General features: G+C 38.0%; 1 protein-coding gene across 1 annotated transcript in view; it reads left to right on the top strand.

The window, feature by feature from the left end:
* Positions 1 to 21822, top strand: part of Ras64B (ras-like protein 2) — a 127754-nt gene that overhangs the window by 59181 nt on the left and 46751 nt on the right. The window contains exon 3 of the mRNA XM_090381411.1: positions 1163 to 1265. Coding sequence (XP_090237537.1) covers positions 1163 to 1265 — 103 coding nt within the window. The remainder of the gene's footprint in view (positions 1 to 1162; positions 1266 to 21822) is intronic.

The raw sequence follows: 21822 nt of genomic DNA, 5'->3' as shown, positions 1-21822 counted from the left end.
AATTTGAAACATTTTTGCATGATAGCAGGTTCCAAAAAAAACTAAACCCTATTCAGTTAGTTGGATCTGAGTCTTTGAAAACCTTAGTTCATGATCCTTGGGTAACAGAAAAAGAAGAAAAATTAAACAACTGGTAGATTGCCAAATGTCTTTTAGTTCATACAGAATTTTGTCTTAAAATGCACTTTTAACAATAGCATCTGGATATCTTCCTCTAACTTAGGTGTCATTAAGGATTAACAAGGTGAAATATTCCACTAGTGTAGCAGTATAATGGAACAGTGCTATCAGGGAAGATGGAATCTATTATGATGGATATTGCTATTTGTTTTTGGCGCCTCCGTAGCCAGGTGGGCAGGAGCAGCAGTGCGTAGCACACGCTTCTTGATTAGACCGGGGTTTGAGCCCGTGCCCACCAAATATTGGAGGATGCGGAAAGGTCAGGGAATAACTACCGCATATCCCCAGAGCAATATGGCCTTAGTTGCTAATGCGCCTAAAAACCAAATAACAAACAAACAATTTGTTTTTGCAAAGCATAAATTGAAGTTTAACATTTATCAGTGTTAAATCTCAATTGCCACTTCTCAGCCCATTTGTTTAGTTCCTCTAGGCTTTGTTGCAGTACCATATCCTGATTTATGTCATTAATCACCCTGCTGATCTTTGTATCATTACCAAACTTAGACATTAAACTTGATCTACCTTCATCAGTATCATTAATCAAGAAAGTAATTGAAAAACAATGACCATTGCAGTCACTTTTTATGATGGCAAAATCCCTACCCTTTACTAATGATAGTAGTTGCATCTCTTTAAATAAATCCCACCTTAGTACATTATTACCATTGCCACTTCTTAGTGCTTCCTTTATCCAGAGATTCTCGATGTATGAAATTCAATTTTTGACCTCATAGGGTCAGAAATTGACTGCCCATATACTCTCCCCCCACAAAATATCCCCTCACATAATCTCTCACACAAAACTGATTATTATAGCACAGTAAATTTTGTCCATGTGCACTTTTTTGTGGTGTACCCAAAAATTCTTTTAATAATTATTAGTACTTGATTTTTTTTGTCTTTTTTCTTTTTTTTTGTAATCATGTTTATGTGTTATATCATGCTACGTTAAAAAAATTATTAATTGCTGATATTTTAGTTTTAGACACAGCTGGACAGGAGGAGTTCAGTGCTATGAGAGAACAATATATGAGATCTGGAGAGGGTTTTCTTTTGGTATTCTCAGTTATAGACAGAAGCAGGTAATTTCTTTTTTACCCATTAATATTCCAATGCGCCATTAAAAACTAAATCAATCAATCAATCAACCCATTAATATTAAATTTTTTTTGTCAACATACTTTATTTAGGCACTTACACAAACATATTTTTCTTTACATAGAAAATAAACTGTACAAGGAAATGATATTACAAATTACACTGTGCTCAGAAAGAATGAAGTTGGTTGATAATCAAGTTGACATCAAATACAGAATTTTAGAAAACTCCACTGGCCCACAAGAGAGTTTTATATGCCTATGGATTGGTAAACAAAGTGATACTAATAGGTGCTTCTACATCATTGTGAAACATTGTACTCTTTTACATTATTGTTGTACAGTTAATACAGCATTTTTATTGTTGTATGGAAATACAACAATAAAAATGCTTTTTCATTTGTGTAATCATTTTGTGCAGTAACAAGTTAGGCAGTGTTATGAGTTGTCTTATATTTGAAGTATGTTCAATTCTTTTTTTCTTAATTTAATAATTTTGTATATAATTATTTTTTATTTAATTATTTGTGTGTGGTGGGGGGGGGTGTATGTTCATGTATATATGTACAGTCAACGTTAGAACTTTAAATGCCAAAGTAAAATTAGCAAAACTAAGGCAGTATGATCACAGAAACCAAAAGGATATAGGTGAGCTGCAGCTGAATAATAATTGTAAATTAATTTACTCTAGAAGTAAGATACAGTGAAAGAAAGGTGTAGCAAGATTAAAACTTCAACTACAAACTTACTGAGCTAACTTTCTACTTCCAAACTAGTTTATTGGCTGGTAGTCATTATCCAGGAGAGTTATATGAGCAAAGTTTAAGATGGAAAGTTGTATGGTAAAATTTGTTTATGCATTTTGCCCATTTGAATTGTCAAAAAATGTAAAATAAAAGATTTTTTTTTTAATATCTTAGAACAGTTGAAACTAATGACAAAAATCCATAGCTGCCAAGTCTCTTGATTTATTATGTCCATCTTTTTGACTCTGTTTGACCTTGTCTCTGTCTCACTATTGTACTGGAGTCGGTACCATAGAGTTTCTCTGTATTTATCTTTTTTTCCAAAAAAGATAATAAAACTGCATTAAGATCTGAATGTAATAAAAATAAAAAGTGAATTTTTTCTTCATTTTTTTAACAAGTATGACTGTGAAAAACATCTGGAAATAGCTTAACCGTAATTGTTCAGTTAACCATATACAAAAGAAAAGAAGAGGGAATGAAAAGCAAACTATTCTGGAGGTTTTCATTTCCAATACAACACATGCAGTACAGCCCAAAGATGATATCCTCTTTCAGTTTAGAAAGCAATAAAGATTAATAAAAGAACTTAAAGTTAACTAAGAACTAATATGATTAAAGATTTAATTTCAAAGAAAATAAATTAACTTGTTTTCAACTCCTAACTTGCATTACTGGTAGTGCAGTAAGTGTTGAATATTAAAACAGATTCACATGGTATAACTTTACTATAAGGTGTTTTATGCATATTGTAAAAAAAAAACAAAAAAAACAGTAGTGCAAGTTAATACATTGTATGGTCAAGGTGATTGTATGCGGATGTGATCCAGTAAAGTATTAAACTTAAAATATTTAATATATTCATGATAGAAGCTGTATAACTTTATAAATACAGTTGGTAAGTTTCAGACTTACCAATTTAATTAAATTTAAGCAATTAAATTAGCTGACTTTTTTTCTATCATGAATTCCTAAGACCAAATTGCATTTCCTTACAGGAGCCAAAGTCTGCTAGCCCCAAACAGAATTTATAGATAGGAGGTTGCCCAACTGGGCTATTTGAAGCATTAAGTTAAATTTTATTTAACTTCAGCTTTAAAATAATTGCATTTTGGAGAACCAATTCATCATTTATTAATGCTATTCCGAGAGTAAGTTTTTTAAACCAATTAAAACAATTGGTTGAGAGAGTCAAAAAAGAAAAAGTTTACAGCGCTCTCTGTCATTGAATGTAAAGAAATAGCTATTGCACAAGTCAGTTCTGTTAATTTAAATTTGCATTTGCATTAGTTGTAGCAAATGATGCAAGCAAGCTTATACAGCTTCACTCAAAAAAAAGAAGAAAAAAATGATACTTCCCATTTTAACCTATTCATTCCCTCCAATAGGTTTTCAAGTTCTTCCTTGAATTTATTTAAGCTGTCAACTTCCACAACATCAGATGAAAGTTTATTCCAGCAATCAACCACCCACTGACTAAAGGCAAATTTCTGCACATATTTTCTGCACTCTGCACATGTATTTTGCAATCTGCACATCTATTCCTCAGTTTGAATTTGTGCCCCCTTATATGTGTAGCCTGAGCAAAAGGAAGAATTGCATCAGCATTGAGCTTGCTCAATCCATTCAAAGTCTTAAACACCTCGATCAGATCACCTTGCAGGTGCCTAGGCCCCAGATGCTGCAATTTGCAAAACTGGAACGTTTCTTGGTGATAGCATCCCTTTGTTGCCCTTCTCTATACTCGTTCCAGCAGCTCTACACCCTTCCTAAAATGAGGCCTTCGTGAATCATAATTTCTATCATAATCACCTCCTTATCTTTGCTAGCAAAATTCCTATACAGTTGAACTTGGTTATAATGAGCATCAAGGGACCGACAAAATTTCCTCTTTATAAACCGTTACTTGTGATCAGTGATGAGGTAAATCTACCTCCTATTTTTTTTTTTAACCCCTTCATGGATTATCCCGAGATATCTCGTTTTTAGTTTTAAATGTTACTTGGAACTACACAAAATATCTCGGGATACAATAATACCCAAAGCAAACAATAATACCTCCAAATTTAGGACTGAAACGTATTTTCTCTGGTATTTATCTGGCTAATTTTGCATTAAATCCCAAGTTTTCTCAGGATTTTCTTACGACTGGCTTTCGTTTTACTTATATTGTACAGCAATATCAGAACAGCATGTGTTCCTGTGCCACCAGTAAGCAAAATTTAATTTGCCGTCCTAAATGCAAAACACTGAACCCAAAAAAAATAATTCACAAAAACAATATCGAAAAATATTTCGGCACCCTCGTGAACTGCCGCCCGTAAGCGACGCTTATCTCGCCTGTCCACTTGTGGCGGCCATGTGTCAGAATGTAGTTAGTTTGCGATTACTGCTTGTGGCGGGAGGTTTCTGCTTGTGCATTCCACTTGATTTTTTAAATAATGAAGACTTTTTCTGTGCCTTTCTTTTAGCTCAAGCACTAATTTATTAAAAAAATCTGTGTGTAATTTGCACACTTTTTGGCATACCCGAGATAACTCAGGATAGTCCAAATGGATTAATTACTCCCATGTATTTTCTACGAAAAAATTAATAAATAACACAAAAAACTATACAGTGAATATTCGCATGGTGCATAGTTTTAATCTGTAAAATAAAAAAAGTCAATCCGTTATGGCACATTTTCTGGAAAAAAATGTTCCGGGAAGGGGTTAATTCTGAATAATTTGATAAAAAGATAGATTCAAAAAACAAAAGAAATATTAGAGAGAGAAAAATAATTTTAGTATAAAAATAATATTAGTATATTATTTGTATTAGTATATTAATATGTTTGTATTCAGTTTTTAAATCACTCCAGCCAACTGTTGTTACATACAAAATCATCGCGTCCAAATTGTTTAGCAGATTTTTCCACTTGGGCTTTCAGGATTGGACTGGCTATTGAAAATGCAGCATTTCTTTGTGTAGTGAACCATTGAAGCAATGCTTCATCGGCATTTGTAACCTGGCACTTTCTAATTTTTGTTTGGTTATGTTCTTTTCCAGTGCCGATATGTAAACATGTTTATTCTTTCACAATGTCATTACTGTTGAAGAGAACAAAGAAACTTTTACACACTTCAACATTTTTTGCACCACATTCTAACCCACAAATAATTTCGACTTTTTTGCAAATCAAGAGACACTTTCTTTTGTTAGTAGGCATTTTTCCGAAGGAAGGGTTTGTTTCTAACTGATTTTATTTAAAATGACAGTAAAGTGATCTGCATACAAAGTTCTTACAAGTTCTGTTGACATATCATCATATTCAGTGCTCCTGTACAGTACACAAAAGCCAGTACTGTAGTCATCCAAAGAAAACTTGAAACCATACACTGCTCAATCTTGCTCACCATCTCTCGTGCATGCATGCTGCACAGTCAGTACGCACGGTCACCATGTCTTGATGGGAGCCCTTCCCCTGGACCTGGAGGTTGTCCGGTGCGCCAAGCTCTACCACCTGGCAAAAGGCAAATCTGTCACCTTCCTAAACTTCACCACTGATCCAACTAACAACCGCTCTGTAGAGAAGCCACAACTTGCTACCTTTCTTCAACAGACAATGATGGACAGCCACAGATAAAGCAGTCATAACCAAAAATCATTCCGGACAACCTACCCAAAGTCACCAACCTGGTTCTCCCCAAGTCTTCTGACAACCTATCTGTTGACTGGACATGGCACCATCAGAGGAAAGCTTATCACCCTAGGCCTCACCGACAACCCATTTTGTTCCTGTGGCCAACTTGAATCATGGGAGCATCTGATGTACCAATGCCCATTATACGAGGACCTTTGGTGCATTCTGATATCAAAAATTCAGTTCATCCCGAGATTCCAGGAACAATATCTCCTGGAATCAGAGGATACCTATGCTGCATTTTCCAAATTCACCCAAGATCTTTTTGGAAGGCATAGGACTCTTCCACTACCATAGAACCTACATAATTTTCCTGGATGGCACTTGTTCGAGGATCTGTGAAACCTAAGGACAAAGCCATGACCTTCAGCTCTGCTGCCAATGCCACCTGGCGATCTGAATAGGGTGCTCTTACCCGATTCACTTTAACTCCCTATCCCTCGGTGGAGGGGGAGCATACGGTTCCCTGTCTCCTCCCCCTGCCACCCCTACTTTTCTCTCTGGTGGGGCATGGGCATGCTCCACTGACTCCCAGGGTTGTCTTCTCTGTTGGCCCCATACTTCTGTTTTTCACCCTCAGTCTCCTCTCCCTGTCTTCACTACTAGCATCAAACACACGTCAAAATTTACCGGGCCCAACACCCAAAGTTTTAATCTTTATATTCCTTTTGGCCAAACCCAATCCTAGTGTTTATTTTTTTTTATTTTAGGTCTTAGCCACTGAAATTTCAAGAACCTAGGTGGCAGGACCTGCCAGAATAAATGTCTAATACAGAATAAATATCTAACCTGACCTGCCTCCCAGGGGCATAATGTGGCAAATGGTGGGCCCCACCAGGAGCCCAACGGCTAAAAGGTCAGATGAACAACGGTACAGAACACTCAACAATATCCATTCACTTTTAAATCTCTGGCCTTTGCAGTGTTCTGTATCGCACGACAATGTATGCTATGCAGAGATGGAGGAAACCCCTGGTGCCATTAGACGCTAAACACACTATACCCAAGCAATTTAGAGCGCCTCCGTAGCCAGGTGGGAAGGAGCAGCAGTGTGTAGCACACGCTTCTTGATTAGACCGGGGTTCGAGCCCGTCACTACCAAATATGGAGAATGCGGAAAGGTCATGGAATGACCACCGTATATCCCGGAGCAATATGGCCTTAGTTGCTAATGCTCCTAAAAACCAAATAACAAACAAACAACAAACCAAGCAATTTAGAATGTTTGCAAAGTTACCAAAATTTGTAGAGAGAGAGAGAGAGAGAGAGAGAGAGATAATCTTTAATGCCCTTCACGGCCAAAAATCCAGGGGTTTACATTTTTACAGCCTCCCGAAACTTCCGGGAAAATCGAACAGTTAATTTACAAAAACAGGTAATTTTACAAATGAAAACATATTTTGATACAAAGGAGAGAACTCCTTACGAGAGTTAGGCCTGATTGAGCTGGCTTAACATCGAGATAAGAGCACCAGCTCAATCAGACAGGAACAGATGCAAGGTACTCATGTCATTGCTGATTAGTCCTACTAGTCATAATTTTTTTCCTGTAAGTCCGGTCAGTAGCGAATTTGTTCAGATCGGCGTCAAGTGCCTGGGTTTGCTTGAACATCTGCCGAGGGAGGAACCTGTCCGAGAGATGGAGTCGTGCTGAATGCGAGTAGAGCTCGGGATTGTCCCTAAGGGCAGCAGGGGGAATCCTCCAGCCACAGGTATCCCAGAATGAAGGTGTTGCGATTATGCCTGTTATCATCTTGACTGTTGCTAGGAGGCGTTGGTCGTCGACTAAGGTGGGAAGCCGTGGAATCCCGAGAGAGTTGGCAAGCTGCGTGGTACGAATCAGAGCTGGAAGGTTGTGCTTCCTGTTGGCCCACTTTAGGAGCCAGAATTCTGTAGCAAAGAGTAGTTTCTTTATTGACAGTGCCGCTGACGCCCAAATTTCAGCAGCATAGAGTAAAGGTGGAAAGAGTAAAGGTTCTTATGTACCTCACGGTTGTCTTTTTATCTCTGATATGAAGGAGATGCTGTTTTGCTATCCACCAGAGTCTTGAAGCATGTGTGAGGAGCATGTCTATGTGGGCGTTGAATCGAAGTTTGGAGTCGAATACAATGCCCAGATCCCAATGGCTGGATACAATTGGGATTGAGGGTGTTGCCGACTGAAGGCTGGAGAGAAGGAGTTTGCTTCAATGAATACACCATGAATTCGGACTTAGCAGGATTGATCTTGAGCCCGAACTGGCAGAGTGTATCCATGTAGTACACTCATTATAAGAGTGAGCGATTGTATGGGAATATGCGTAAATTAAAATCATTATGGATTTTTGCTCATTACAGCCGTGATCTCATTATTTCCTGTTCATTATAAACAAGTTTGACTGTATATCATTGATAAAACCCCATGAGGTGTCCCAGCAGCCTGTCTGAATATCGCAGAGAACTTCATATTTGACTGCATGGTTCTCCCCAGGCCTTTTTCATTTTCCACTAACCTGAGTGTAGTAGCGCTTAGTTGGTATGTTACTCTAGTGTTAAATGCCACCTATATGCAGTACTTTTCATTTGTCAAACTTCAATTGCAATTTCTCAGCTCATCTGCCTAACTTTTCTGTGTCTTGTTACAATAGCATACTGTCATTCCTATCATCAACGGCTCTGCCACCCTTTGTATCATCTGCAAACTTGAACATTGGGGCTGATGTGCCTTCATCAATATCATTGATAAATATAGAAAACAACATTGGGTCAAACACTGAACTCTGGGGGACTCCACTCATAGCATTAGTCCATGAAGAGAAGTGCCCATTGATTAACTACTCTGTCTTCTCCTACTCAACCATCCCTTCATCCATAGTAGCAACTTGCCCTTAATGCTACACTGCTCCAGTTTGTACAACAGTCTTTTATGTGCAACAGTATCAAAAGCTTTCCTGAAATCCAAGTACAGTAAACCCTTGCTAATCCAGATTAATTGTTGGGGGGAAGTGGTCATCTGGATTAAGCGATAGTCTGAATTAGGGAAGCAAAAGATAACCCTAAAAGATAAAAAAACTTAGAACACAAATAAATGGAAAATTTAATGATATAGGTAGTGTTGATGAAATAAATAAAAAAAAATCACTATAGGGCCTCTATTTAAAAACTATAAAAAGGCAATACATTTATCTGTTGATAGAAGTTTTACTTTTGAAGAGTCCACATAACTGATTACTGCACCAATGCCATCTCTTGCAGAGCTAAGAAGTTTCTTCTTAATTATAGATTCTTATAGTTCATCAAGTTCATTATCTGATTCTTCTTTCAAATCAGAATCCTTAGTAACATCTGCAGCAATTTCTTCCTCTGTCAGAAGCTGAAATCCAGGATCTCCTTCATCCAGTTCAAGCCAATGTTGGATATTTCTTTGTGTTATTTCAGTCTTTCCAGCTGCCCTCAACACAGTCTGAAAGTCCTTTGGCTCTAATCCCTTAAAGTCAATATCATCATCTGTATTTTTCAGGAGTTTTTTCCAGCCATTCATTAAAGTTTCCTGTTTGGTGTCCCTCCATGTATTGGCCCAGTTGACGATAGCAGACTTGATATTGTATGATTTGATATTTTCCAGCATTCTTTTTCATCTTGTGTCATTATTTTCATCCATTCTGTCTTCAAATACAGTCACCTCATCAAGGAAATTGTGCTTGTAGAGCCTCTTGCAGGCCATAATGATGACTTGGTCGGAAAACTTCTTAGAAGGGAAAATGACTTAATGGTATGAAATACAGTAGGCCCTCAATTTAATGGACTAATTGGGGGAAGGGGTGTCTGTTATTGCTGAAAGTCCATTAAATCGAACGTATTTTTAAAATATATATTAATAACAAACTTACAATGTACAGGATGTATTAAAACGTTATTATAATGTATAAGTATGAATAAAATGTACATTGAGTAATTTATACACGCCACTAAAACATCTGTTAAAAATATAAGAATAAATATGTGACTGGAACCAAACTTTATTTTTATTAAAGACGTCACAAAACTATACAATGTAATTAATGGAGTGTTTCCACCACTTTTCTTTTTTTAATTTTTTTTCTTAAAGCTCAATGTGAACATTAGTTTTTTCATTTAAATCCATTTTAGAGGGAAAAAATAACTTTAAAATTCTTAAACTACATTAAATAAAAAACAAATTCTTAAACTACATTGAATAAAAAACATACAAAAAATGTTAAAAAAAAATACATAATATTTAATATTAATATTAACTTAATTGAAAGAATCACAATTTTCAGAGTCAGAAACAACTGTCATATGGAGGGAGAGGTGTTAATTCCTTGCTGGTAGAGGGTTCTGATGAAACAGGTCCAGTTGATGAAGTGGTCTGGAAGAAATCATCAAGCTTCAGTTGCATTACACCTTGGTGCTGCTTCTTTATTACTGTAGATCGAAATTCTCTGAAATGTTCATAATAATGAAGCACGTCAGGGTCTGATGATGATTCAATATAATGTATGATGTCATCCGTATGTTGTCTTATAACAGACAATTTAGGATGAGGTGCAGCCGATTCTTTGTCATCGTCCTCTTGTTCTCCATGAACATTTTCTGCAATCTCTTCCTCAGAAAAAAATTTTATAGCCCAGATCACCTTCATCATTTTCAAGCCACTGTTCCGCATCATTCTCAGTTGCATTTTTGTTCCGGCCCTCAGAAGAGTGTTCCAAAAATTAGACACCTCAACTCCCTCAAAGTCCATTTCAGGTTCTACGTCGCACATCTTCCAAGCATTGGCCAAGGTAGTAATCTTCATATCTTTCCGTGCAGCTGCTAAGTTGAAGATAGCAGATCTGATGTTGTATGCATATAAATTTTGCAGTGTCCTGGTGCCTCTTGTATCTTCTTCTGCATCTTCCGTTTCTTCCAAAACAACCATCACCTCTTCCAAAAACTTCTTCTTATACAACCTCTAACATGCAATGATTACACCCTGATCCATCTGCTGTATCAGTGAAGTAGTGTTAGAAGGCAGAAAAACACATTTAATTCTCCCACCCCCGATAACTAACCTCTCAGCATTAGGGTGAGCAGGTGCATTATCTAGCAGTAAAAGAGTCTTTATTTCATGAGCAGGAATTTTCAGCACATCTGTCTGATAGCATTGCACATCAGACAGATGTGTTGTCTGATGTGTGACGCTATCAGATATAAATAGGTTCTAAATTTTTCCTTTAGGACAGAAATTTTTTGTTCGTTAAATCCGAAGTCTGTTAAATCGGGGTCCGTTAAGTCAAGGGCCTACTGTATTAACTACACAAATAAAAATGAAAAGATACACATACATAAGTTAAAAATGATTTTAAGTACTATTTCAGAATTTATAAATATTTTTCTCTGCCTATGGGAAACATTTTTAAACTGAGGATTTCTAATTGCTTAACATTCTGTTCCTTTGGAGTTTGACCATACCTTAAAATATCACAATTGTATTAAGACAGAGCAACAGTCCACTAAGGAATTTAAAACTGTTCATCAAGGACTTAGCAGAAAATGCTTCACGTGGTCGATGCTATCCAATTATGGATATTGATGAAAATAATTGCGCTATAGCACCTCCATTATATTAAAATGTTTATACTAAAAAGGTTTTAGTGCTGAAAGCCTCAGACTATTGAAAATTCACTAATCAAACAAGTTAGTAATCCTTGGTATAACTTACATATACAAGCACATCGTGGGTGATCACCCAGGTGTGAACCAATGTAAGCAGGGGTCGAGGTGTGGCACCCACACCACATGAAGGAATGCCGCCCCTCTGTGTTACTAGGCAATACTAGGTGGTAGATGACTCTTATCAACTGGTGCAATACCACCACTTTGCTTATTGGAGGCTTGAAGTGGTGGAACCCATGTTTAGTCTCCAGAGCTAGGTTCTGGTCAGCCCTTCCCCATCTCTTCCATTATGCAGCATGACAGATGACTTTTGAGGTCATGATGAACTTCGTGGCCCAATCCAATCTTCCTTACATTTTAGCACGATGCATTCCACTTTCCATTTTGAGAAACCTTGCCCTGCTCAATCAGCTTAAACTTTTTTCCCACATCTGGAGCGGTGCTCCCCCACAACTCTCTCAGGCTTCTAGATTCCATTCAGAAGAGGTTAGTTAGGTTAATTAATGACTCCTCTCTAACTGAGTCTCTCCACTCGCTGTCTCATAGATTCTGTTTCTGCTGCATGCCTTTTCTATAGATACTTCCAATTCAGACTGTTCTTCTGAATTGGCTTCTATAATTCCCACTCTCTCTTTCAAAACAGTCCGAACACGTGCCGCCACCAGCCAACATCCATTTACTGTCCAACTTCAAACTCACAAAACCAACTTTTCATCTTCCTCCTTTATTCATTTAACTGCCGTTTTCTGGAAGAACCTTCCTTCGTACGTATTTCCTGAAAATTACAGTCTACAGAATTTCAAGTCCAATGTCAACAAATATCTTCTTTCGTCTTCTCAACCTCCAACTCAAGCATGGTACTAAGTACTGCTTCTTCTTTATCTTCGCCTTTTTCCCACGTTTATATGGGGTCAGCATTTCTATCCTTAATTCTTTTCCTCCATTCCTCCCTATCCTTGGCTTCCTCTCACCTCCATCCTCTCTCTTTTAAATCCTCTGCCACCTTGTCCTTCCATCTCAGCTTAGGTCTTTTCCTCCTCCCTGTCACCTCCAACTTTTCACACCTCTTCCCCACATACTCCTCACTTCTTCGTTCCACATGTCCAGCCGACCGGGCTAGCCGAGTGGGTAAAGTACCTGCCCAGCAACCCAAAGGTCATGGGTTCGATTCCCGCCTCGGGCTTGGATCAAAGTACTGCAAAAACCTTGGGAGGTGCAATATGGCCACAGAAGCCGATGCGCCAACAACTACCAAATCAAAAAAAAAAAAAAAAAAAATCCACATGTCCAAGCCACCTCAACCTAGATTCCTGCATTTTTTTACTCAGAGGCCCCACCTTAACTGTACCTCTGATGTAGTCATTTCTTATCCTGTTCTTCCTCATCATACCACACATCCATCTTAGCATCATCATCTCCACCACTTCCATCTTCTTCTCATGGACCCTTGTAATTGCCCATGTCTCAGCACCGTACATCAATGCTGGTCTAACCACAGTTTTATACACTCTTCCCTTCATTCTACAATTTACTTTCTTATCACACAGCACCCCACTCATCTTTCTCCAGTTCAACCATCCACATTACACTCTATGCTGTATTTCTGCACTCAATCCTCCATCCCTCTCAATGTTCGATCTCAGATATTTAAATTTAGAAACTGATGGTAGCTTTTCCTCCTGCATTTTTATAGAACTCATCTCCATTCAATGCCATATATTTTGTCTTTGTTCTACTTATCCTCATGCCTCTCTCTTCCAACACTTTCCTCCATTCCTCCAATTTCTTCTCTACCTTTCCTTGGGATGGTTCACACAGTACGATATCATCTGCGAACAGCATACTTCACGGTGCTCTACTCTTCATGTCTCTCACCAACACATCCATTACCAGATCAAACAGATATGGGCTGAGAGCTGATCCCTGGTGCAGTCCAACTTCTACAGAGAACCCCTCAGTCATACCTACATTACTCTTAACCTGAGTCACCACTCCCTCGTACATTTCCTTCACAAGCCTTACGTACTTTTCTGATGCACCTTTCTCCCTCATGCATCTCCATACCTCTTGTCTGGGCACTCTATCATATGCTTTTTCCAGGTCTATGAACACCCATGTGCAACTGTACTTGCATCTCCCTGTATCTTTCCATCACCTGCCTTAAAGCAAAGACTGCATCTGTTGTTCCTCTTCCCGGCATGAAACCAAACTGTTCCTCTCCTATTTCCGTCTCCTGCCTTATCCTTCCTTCCACAATTCTTTACCAGATCTTCATTGAATGAGACATTAACTTTATTCCCCTGTAGTTCCCACATACCTGCACATCACCCTTTCCTTTATAGATTGGCACAAGTATACTTTCCCTCCGCTCATCAGGTATCCTCTCCTGCTGCCACAGTTTTTCCATAAAGTCCCATAGGATATTGATCCCTTCTTCGCCCATACTTCTCCATACCTCTATTGGTATCTGATCAGCACCCACTGCTTTCCCCCCTCTTCATTTTTCTGAGTGCACTTTCCACTTCTTTCCTGCTTATGCCTTCCCCTACTCTTTCATTCGTCTCTCCATCCTCTCATAATGCTCTTGGGTTTTCCTCATTTAATAACTTCTTAAAATAGTCTTTCCACCTTTCCTTAACCTCCTGGTCCTGTATCACCACTCTCCTCTCATCTTTTATCTGTTTTATTGATGAGAAGTCCTTTGATGCCTTGTATCTCACTTTGGCTGTTCTCATCAATTGCCTGTCTCCATCTTTCCTTTCCATTTCCCCATAGGCCTCGTCCATTGCCTTTGCTATTGCCACAGCCCTTTTTGCCTCCTTATTTGCTAATTTATATGCTTCTTTATCTTCCTGGCTACCTGTTAAATCCCATCTTTTTTCATCTCCTTGTTTTGTTTTGTTTTGTTTTGTTTTATCACCAGTTGCACTTCCTCATTCCACCACCAAGTCTCCTTTCCCTCCGGCACCCCTCTTTTCTGATGTTTTCCCCAACAATTCGGTACTAAGTACTATAGTTTCTAATACCTCTCGTATTTGGGGTTTTCATAAAAAAAAAAAAAAAAAAAAAAAAAAAAGTTAATGCTAAGCATCATTTTAGTTTGTATAGTAAATCACCGACCAAAGTAGGTGAAATGGCATCGTTTCTGTTGTATCTCATATTGTGAATGCCTTAATAATGAATTGTCCTGATATTGAATTACCTCAAATAAGGTAGTTCAAATATCTCTTCGACAGTGGATTCTCGAATAGGCAACACTTTGCCAGTGGATTCTCGACGGATACCACCACCCATCTGCTGGGAATCTGCTGAGAATAAGTAACATTAGTCTTTTCAACTGGTGAAGTGTTGCTTATTGGAGGTAGTGCAATATCAGGGAAACTTGTTGTGAAGGCATTCCATTCACAGTATGAGATGTAACAAAAACGATGCCATTTCACCTACTTCAGTGATTTACCACAAACTAAAATGATGCTTTCCACTAACTTGTTTGATTACCAAAATGTTTATATTGTTTTATATTTTTTAATATAAAAATAAAAGTTTTATATTTAAAAAACATTAAGTGAAAAAATGTCATTGTAATACAGTAGACTGTCGAAATAAATGCACCCCAAATAACGGCACATTGAGATCGGATGTTTACATACAGCTCAGATGTCTTGCAGTGCCAAACAAAAGAAAACAGCAAGTCACGTGATAAATTTATTTGTTAAATTTGCCATTTTGAAAGGAAATTCTGTACTGATATCACAGATTACACTGCTGTTTTACATTTATTTTAAATTAAAAAGCCCTCACTATGGCTCCTAAAGTTAGTAAACCTCATACAGAGAAGAAAAGAATAATTAAGAACATTAAAGCTTAGTGACAAACTTGATATAATAATAGAAAATAGAATGGGCATAAATAGGAGTGTATTAATGGCAGAATATAACATTGGATCGTCAACATGTTTATGTTTTTTATGTGCAGTTAATAAAATTGCATTCTTAATCTCTATTTCCTATTTAGCCTTGTTATCTCTGCATTAAATATATTAAAATTAAAACTTTCTAGATAACTGAAAAATCAAAATAACAGTATCATGAATCCCCCAAGGTGCTATTATTCTGAAAGTCTACCATAATACACCATGTATTCTTCATCACCAACTTTTTACCCTGGAAACGTCTTGCACTGGAAAATAATACATTACAGTATATAGAGCTGAAATTGGGAATTAAGAAACGAAACCTAGTACAGGAGAAAACTTCTTATATGGGAATTTCTTATTTGAGCTTTACTGTATTTTCAATATCTGGTTGTGCAGTTGCATTGTCAAGTTTTAGAAGTGCTTTAATCTGATTCAACATTTCTTACTGATACCTCTTGACTATGGGTATGAAGTGGTTATGGAACCAATTCTGTGTAATTTCTTGTGTGAACCAAGCATTTTGCAAGTTGTAGTAGGCAAAGCAGTATGCGCATACAGTCTTTTAATGCCCTTGGATTCTTAGCCTTGCTGACCACAACAGACTAGCCAACGAGTTCCATCTGCATTGGCACAAAGAACTGCTGAAAACTTCTCCTTGTCCTTTTTCTGCCCTGGTGTTGACTGTTCTGTACGAGAGGCTTTTGTATTTTCTGGTAGACCCTGCCAAAACAGTCCTGTTTCATCAGCATTATATATTTGAGAATAACAAAGAACTTAATGTATTATTATTTTATTTAATTTTTTTCTAAATACCTCAATGCCTTCAACTTCACCACTTAGGGCTTCACTACAAATTTTTCTATTAGTGATTAGCATCAGTAAAGGCACATGATGCAAGAAAGCAAGCTTATATAGCATCAGCCAAAAAAAACCAAAACCATTCTCATTTCACCCATCCACTCCCTCCAAAAGTTTGTCTAGTTCTGCCTTGAATCTATTTAAGCTATCAACTTCTACAACGACAGATGGGAGTTTGTTCCAGCAATCAACCACCTGCTGGCTAAAGACAAACTTCTGCACATCTATCCTACAACTGTCTTTCCTCAATTTGAATTTATGCCCTCTCAGGCAATTATTCTGAGCAAGAGGAAGAATCCCATCAGCATTCAGCATACTCAAACCATTCAAGGCTTTATACACCTCAATCAAATCACCTTGCAGCAGCCTATTCTCCAGACACTGTAATTTGCAAAACCTAAGCCTTTCTTTGTAAGAGCAAAACTTTGTTCCATTCACTAATCTTGTTGCCCTTCTCTGTACTCGTTCCAGCAGCTCTACATCTTTCTTAAAATGAGGCCTCCAGACCTGTATACAGTACTCAAGGTGTGGCCTGACCATTGCCTTATACAAGGGGATAATCACCTCCTTATTGCTGCTAGAAAAATTCCTGGATATCATTGACAAGACACCATGAGCTACTCTTCCAGACTGTCTGTACTGCTCAGAAAACTTCATATCTGCCTGCACAATTGGCGCCTCCGTAGCCAGATGGGCAGGAGCAGCAGTGCATAGCACACGCTTCTTGATTAGACCGGGATTCGAGCTCGTGACCACCAAATAGGGAGGATGCGGAAAGGTCAGGGAATGACCACCGCATATCCCCAGAGCAATATGGCCTTAGTTGCTAATGCTCCTAAAAACCAAATAACAAACAAACCTGCACAATTACCGCCAGGTCCTTTTCATTCTTTACTACTGTCAGTGTAATACCACACAGTTCATACGTTCCTCTGGAGATACTGCTTTTCATACACAGTACTTTACATTTGTCATTGTTAAACTTCAGTTGCCACCTCTCAGCCCATCTGCTCAACTTTTCTAGATACTGTTGCAGCAGCATACTGTTATTAGTGTCATTAACAACCCTGCCGACTTTCGTATCATCTGCAAACTTGGACATTAAGCCTGATACACCATCATCAATATCATTAATAAATACAGAAAACAACAATGGACCCAACACTGAACCCTGAGGGACTCCACTAATAACATTAGTCCACGATGAGCAGTGTCCATTGATTACCACTCTGTCTTCTCCCACTGAACCATCCCTTTATCCATAGCAGCAATTTGCCTCCAATGCCGCACTGCTCCAATTTGTGCAGCAGTCTTCCCTGTCCAACAGTATCAAAAGCCTTTCTAAGATCCAAATATATGATATTAAAGTTATTCCCTGCATCCAGTTCTTTTGTGACCACATCATAGTATCCAATCAAATTAGTCAGACAAGACTGTTCCTTAACAAACCCATGCTGTGTCCGAGCTATAACTGAAGTATTGTCTAGATGATCCTGCAGTGCTTCCTTAACCAGTGCCTCCATTAATTTCCCTGGAACAGAAGTTAAACTAACAGTTCTGTAATGACTTCTGTCACCCTTTTATCCTCCTTTGTGAATTGGGATCACATTTGCACATCTCCAGTACATGGGTACCTCCCCTCAGTCCAAGGAAGCACTCATAATTATGGCTAAGGGTTTGCTTACTTCCTTTCCTGCCTCCTTTAATATAGCTGGATAGATCTCATGCACCCCAGGTGCTTTTCTTATGTTTCTCTTCAACAATTTCTCCTCCACTTTCTCTCAGTTATTACAAAATCATCTAGCTCACTGCCAGAGTTTAATTCACTTCTGGCATTCCTCTTCCTGAATAATTCCTCATCTGTGAATGATGCAATACACTCATTTAGTTTGTTAGCTACCTGAGCAGGATCATCAACAGTTGAACCATCAATATTAAGTTGACCAATTGAATTCATCCCCTTCCTCCTAGAGTTTATGTAAGTAAAGAACTCTTTGTTGTTTTTCTTTGCATCCATTGCCGAAGATGTCTCATAATCTGCCTTTGCCTGCCTAACCTCCTTTGTGACTTGGTTTCAGACCAGCTTATATCTATTAAAAGCTTCTGTGTCACCTGTTAATTTATATGTATCCCATGCATTTTTTTTCTCTGGCACATGTCTCATTAGTTCATCTGACATCCATTTAGGCCTAAAACTTGAACAATATTCTCTTAGTTGGTATGAAAAGCCTAGTAGCTTCCAATGTTAATTTTCAGTGTAACCAACTGATGATTAACATCATCAGTTGGTTACACTGATCACTGCTACCTAGTGGTTCCTTTATCTGCAGATTCTTAATGCATGAAGAATTACATTCTGCTATAGAAAACAAAGAAGAAAGATTTTCTGCTATAGAAAACAATCATCCAATTAATTCACAAAAGCCTTGCTAGTGTGTGAGTGACCAACCACAAATTCCAGTCAATATCTGGGAAATTAAAATTCCCCATTATAAGACACACTGATTTACTGGTCCACTATATTTCTCTTTACAGCTGTTTATTATACAGTCTGTCCTCGTATAGCACGATAGTTGTGTTCCTAGAAACCCTCGTGCAATGCAAAATCGTGCAATATAAACAACAGGCCCTATGGGAAAAGTGGGGTTAGGTGCCGACCACCCAAGATTGAACACACATTTGGAACCAAAACATTAACAAACACAATAAATAATCGGGTAATTTTAATCTTTATAAAATACTTACATATTTATAACGATTAAAATATGTAATAAAAAATAATATTATAATATTTTTTTAATTTTTATTATAATATAATAAATAAAAAATATTTATTTATTATATTATAATAAAGTATTTTTAGTATTTTTTAATACTAAAAAAGTATTTTTTACGAATAAAATACGTAAAAAGTATTTTATTCGTAAAAAATTTATTATATTAAATAAAATTGTAATAAAATACTTACGTATTTTATAATACGTAAGTATAAATTATAATACGTAAGTCGTAATAAAATGCTTACGTATTTTATTACGTAATAAAATATTGCTAATGCTTTTGCTTCTATCGTAAGCAACTTGTTTTTTGTTTGATTTTCTATCCAAACAGATGACAGCCGTTCCATCTCTTCCAATTCTTGTGTCTTAATCTAATGGATTTTAATTACATTTTGAGTTGTTCCTGCTATGAAAGTTGTTTTTATTTTCTCCGCATTCTTTGCAATTCTCGGCGTTGCCTCATTTAGGTCTGTAGCACGTGCAATATCACATGGTCTTTCATTTCGCTCAAAGCGTTTCACAATTTCATATTTTTTTCTCTATCGACAGAGGCGGACTGGCCATAAGCCTTACCCGGTGGGCCGGAGGCCGGTGTGATTTTGGCCATAAACCGTACTATGAGGTCACTATAAATTTTCCTGGGTAAGAATTTTTGAGCTAGTCCGGCTCTGTTTATCGATATTGCTTCTTTTTTTTCTCTCTGAATCTGCAGTGTCTTCGCCAGGACGCTTCCTTTTCACACCTTTTAAGTATTTTACTAATTTTTAGGGAATAAAGCACATTTACAAAACGAGGAGGCACGCTTAATACACATAAACAAAGCTGCTCGCGTGTAGCAACTGAATAAACAACACCGTAAAGGCAGAGATACACTATTAACACCTTACATTTTATTAAAGCACATTTCTAGGAGTTACTACCATAAAACAATAAAAACAATTTCCATTTGCGTTTCTGCTAGTGGAATCTGTTATAAACTGGTAGTAAACTCCATCTAATTGCATTTGAGATTATACCGATAGCTGGAATTGTGTTGGTTTTTACGTTATTATGGTGAAATGTGTTTCCCCTTCACCGATATAAAACACATAAATACATTTTCAGAATCTTCTTCATTGCTATCGTGTTGCGTTCAGTTGGGGTGATTCCGCGTTCGACTGCCATTTCTTGTAAACACAAAGGCGAATCGTGCATAAGCGAATTCGGTTCGTGTTATATAAGATAACGTTCCCCTATTTATAAATCGTGTATGATCGAATTCGTGTAATGTAAACACGTGTTATACGAGGACCAACTGTACTCCTCAGAGTCATTAGGCCTATAACACACTCCTATTCTCAATTTTGCTTTTCCAGTGCTTATGTTACACCGGCGCCTCTGTAGCCAGATGGGCAGGAGCAGCAGTGCACAGCACACGCTTCTTGATTAGACAGGGGTTCGAGCCCGTGACCACCAAATACGGAGGATGCGGAAAGGTCAGGAAATGACCACCGCATATCCCTGGAGCAATGTGGCCTTAGTTGCTAATGCTCCTAAAAACCAAATAACAACATAACAACAGCTTATGTCACACCAACCTCACTCGACACTGCACTGTCCAGCCATGTCGACTGGCTGTACTTCCTTGGATTTTGTGTTTCTTCATCAATAGCATAACCCTCCTCCCTTCCTATCCTGTCTGTCCTTCCAGTACACATTATACTCCCCAAATTTCATTTGTGCATTCCTTATATCTGTGTGACACCACATCTCTGATATCCCAATATCTGCCTTTGATGATTTGACCAACATCTAAAATTCATCAAATTTATTTACCAAACTCCTAGCATTGTTGTACACGCAAGTATACATGCACCTGTTCCTATTCTTAGCTACCCTAACACAGCCCATGTATTTACTTGTTCCACAATGACTCCCAGCAGTCTCTGGAACCCCCTGCACCTTGTTTTCCAGGTGCAGGAAGAAGTGGTTAAACAGTTGAAGGAATTTGAAAAACCTAGTACCAAAATGAACTGGGACTGAGGAAAACATAAATAAATAACACTTCTTCTATTGGAATAAGTTGCTGCTTATTCCAATAGAAGCAGTGCAAGAATCACTTTCACCTCTGCCAGTGGCTACTTTTAATCTATTAGTCTGTGTACTCCCTCAAGCTAGCAGTCTTCCGACCCACCTAACACTCCCTCGATAGCATCAGCAAATATTCTTGCACTCTTTCTATTTAAGTGTATCCCATCCCTGTAGATGCAGTCTCTCCTGTTAACAAGCACTGACCACGCTGAAAAAAATTCTACCCCTTGAGCCTTGTACAGTCTCTCCAGGGTGGAATCGATCAACAGGGCTCTCATCATATACTCCCTTCTAACGTGTCTGGGCAGAATTGCAAATTCAACCCTAACTCATGGATTTTTTTCAACATTGACCTGTACTTGTTAAGTAATTCTGCCGGTCTCCTACTCTTAATATCATTAGTGCCAACATGGACAACAATATCACCTGTTGTTCTCTTAAAAGATGATATCTGCTCTACAACGTCATCAACTTTTTTCCCTGGCAAACATACACTGGTCCTGTTCCACCTATCCTTTTTGCACAATATGTTTCCCTGAAAATAGCACCACTGATAACAACTATTTCCTTTGGGACCAGCGCATTCTGCCTTGGGGATTGCTGCTGCATTGCATGATGATCAAGTGCAAGCTCTGGCACTGATGTGGGCAGCTGAGAGCTTGACAGGCCCTCGATTTAAATCTTTCGAGGGCATCCACCCTGTCGTTCAAGCTCTCATATAGGCCCATAATAACGCTGAGTTGCCACCTGATTTCCTCACACTCCTTACATCATGCACACACAAAGACATTCCCAATGTCAATATCATGTCCTGTACCTGATGCTCCACAAA

Source organism: Mastigoproctus giganteus, chromosome 9, assembly GCF_048544385.1.
Source record: "Mastigoproctus giganteus isolate SK-2022 chromosome 9, ASM4854438v1, whole genome shotgun sequence".
In the NCBI taxonomy this organism is placed as follows: Eukaryota; Metazoa; Arthropoda; class Arachnida; order Uropygi; family Thelyphonidae; genus Mastigoproctus; species Mastigoproctus giganteus.
The sequence above is the reverse complement of the archived record's forward strand: the minus strand, read 5'-3'. Positions and strand labels throughout refer to the sequence as shown.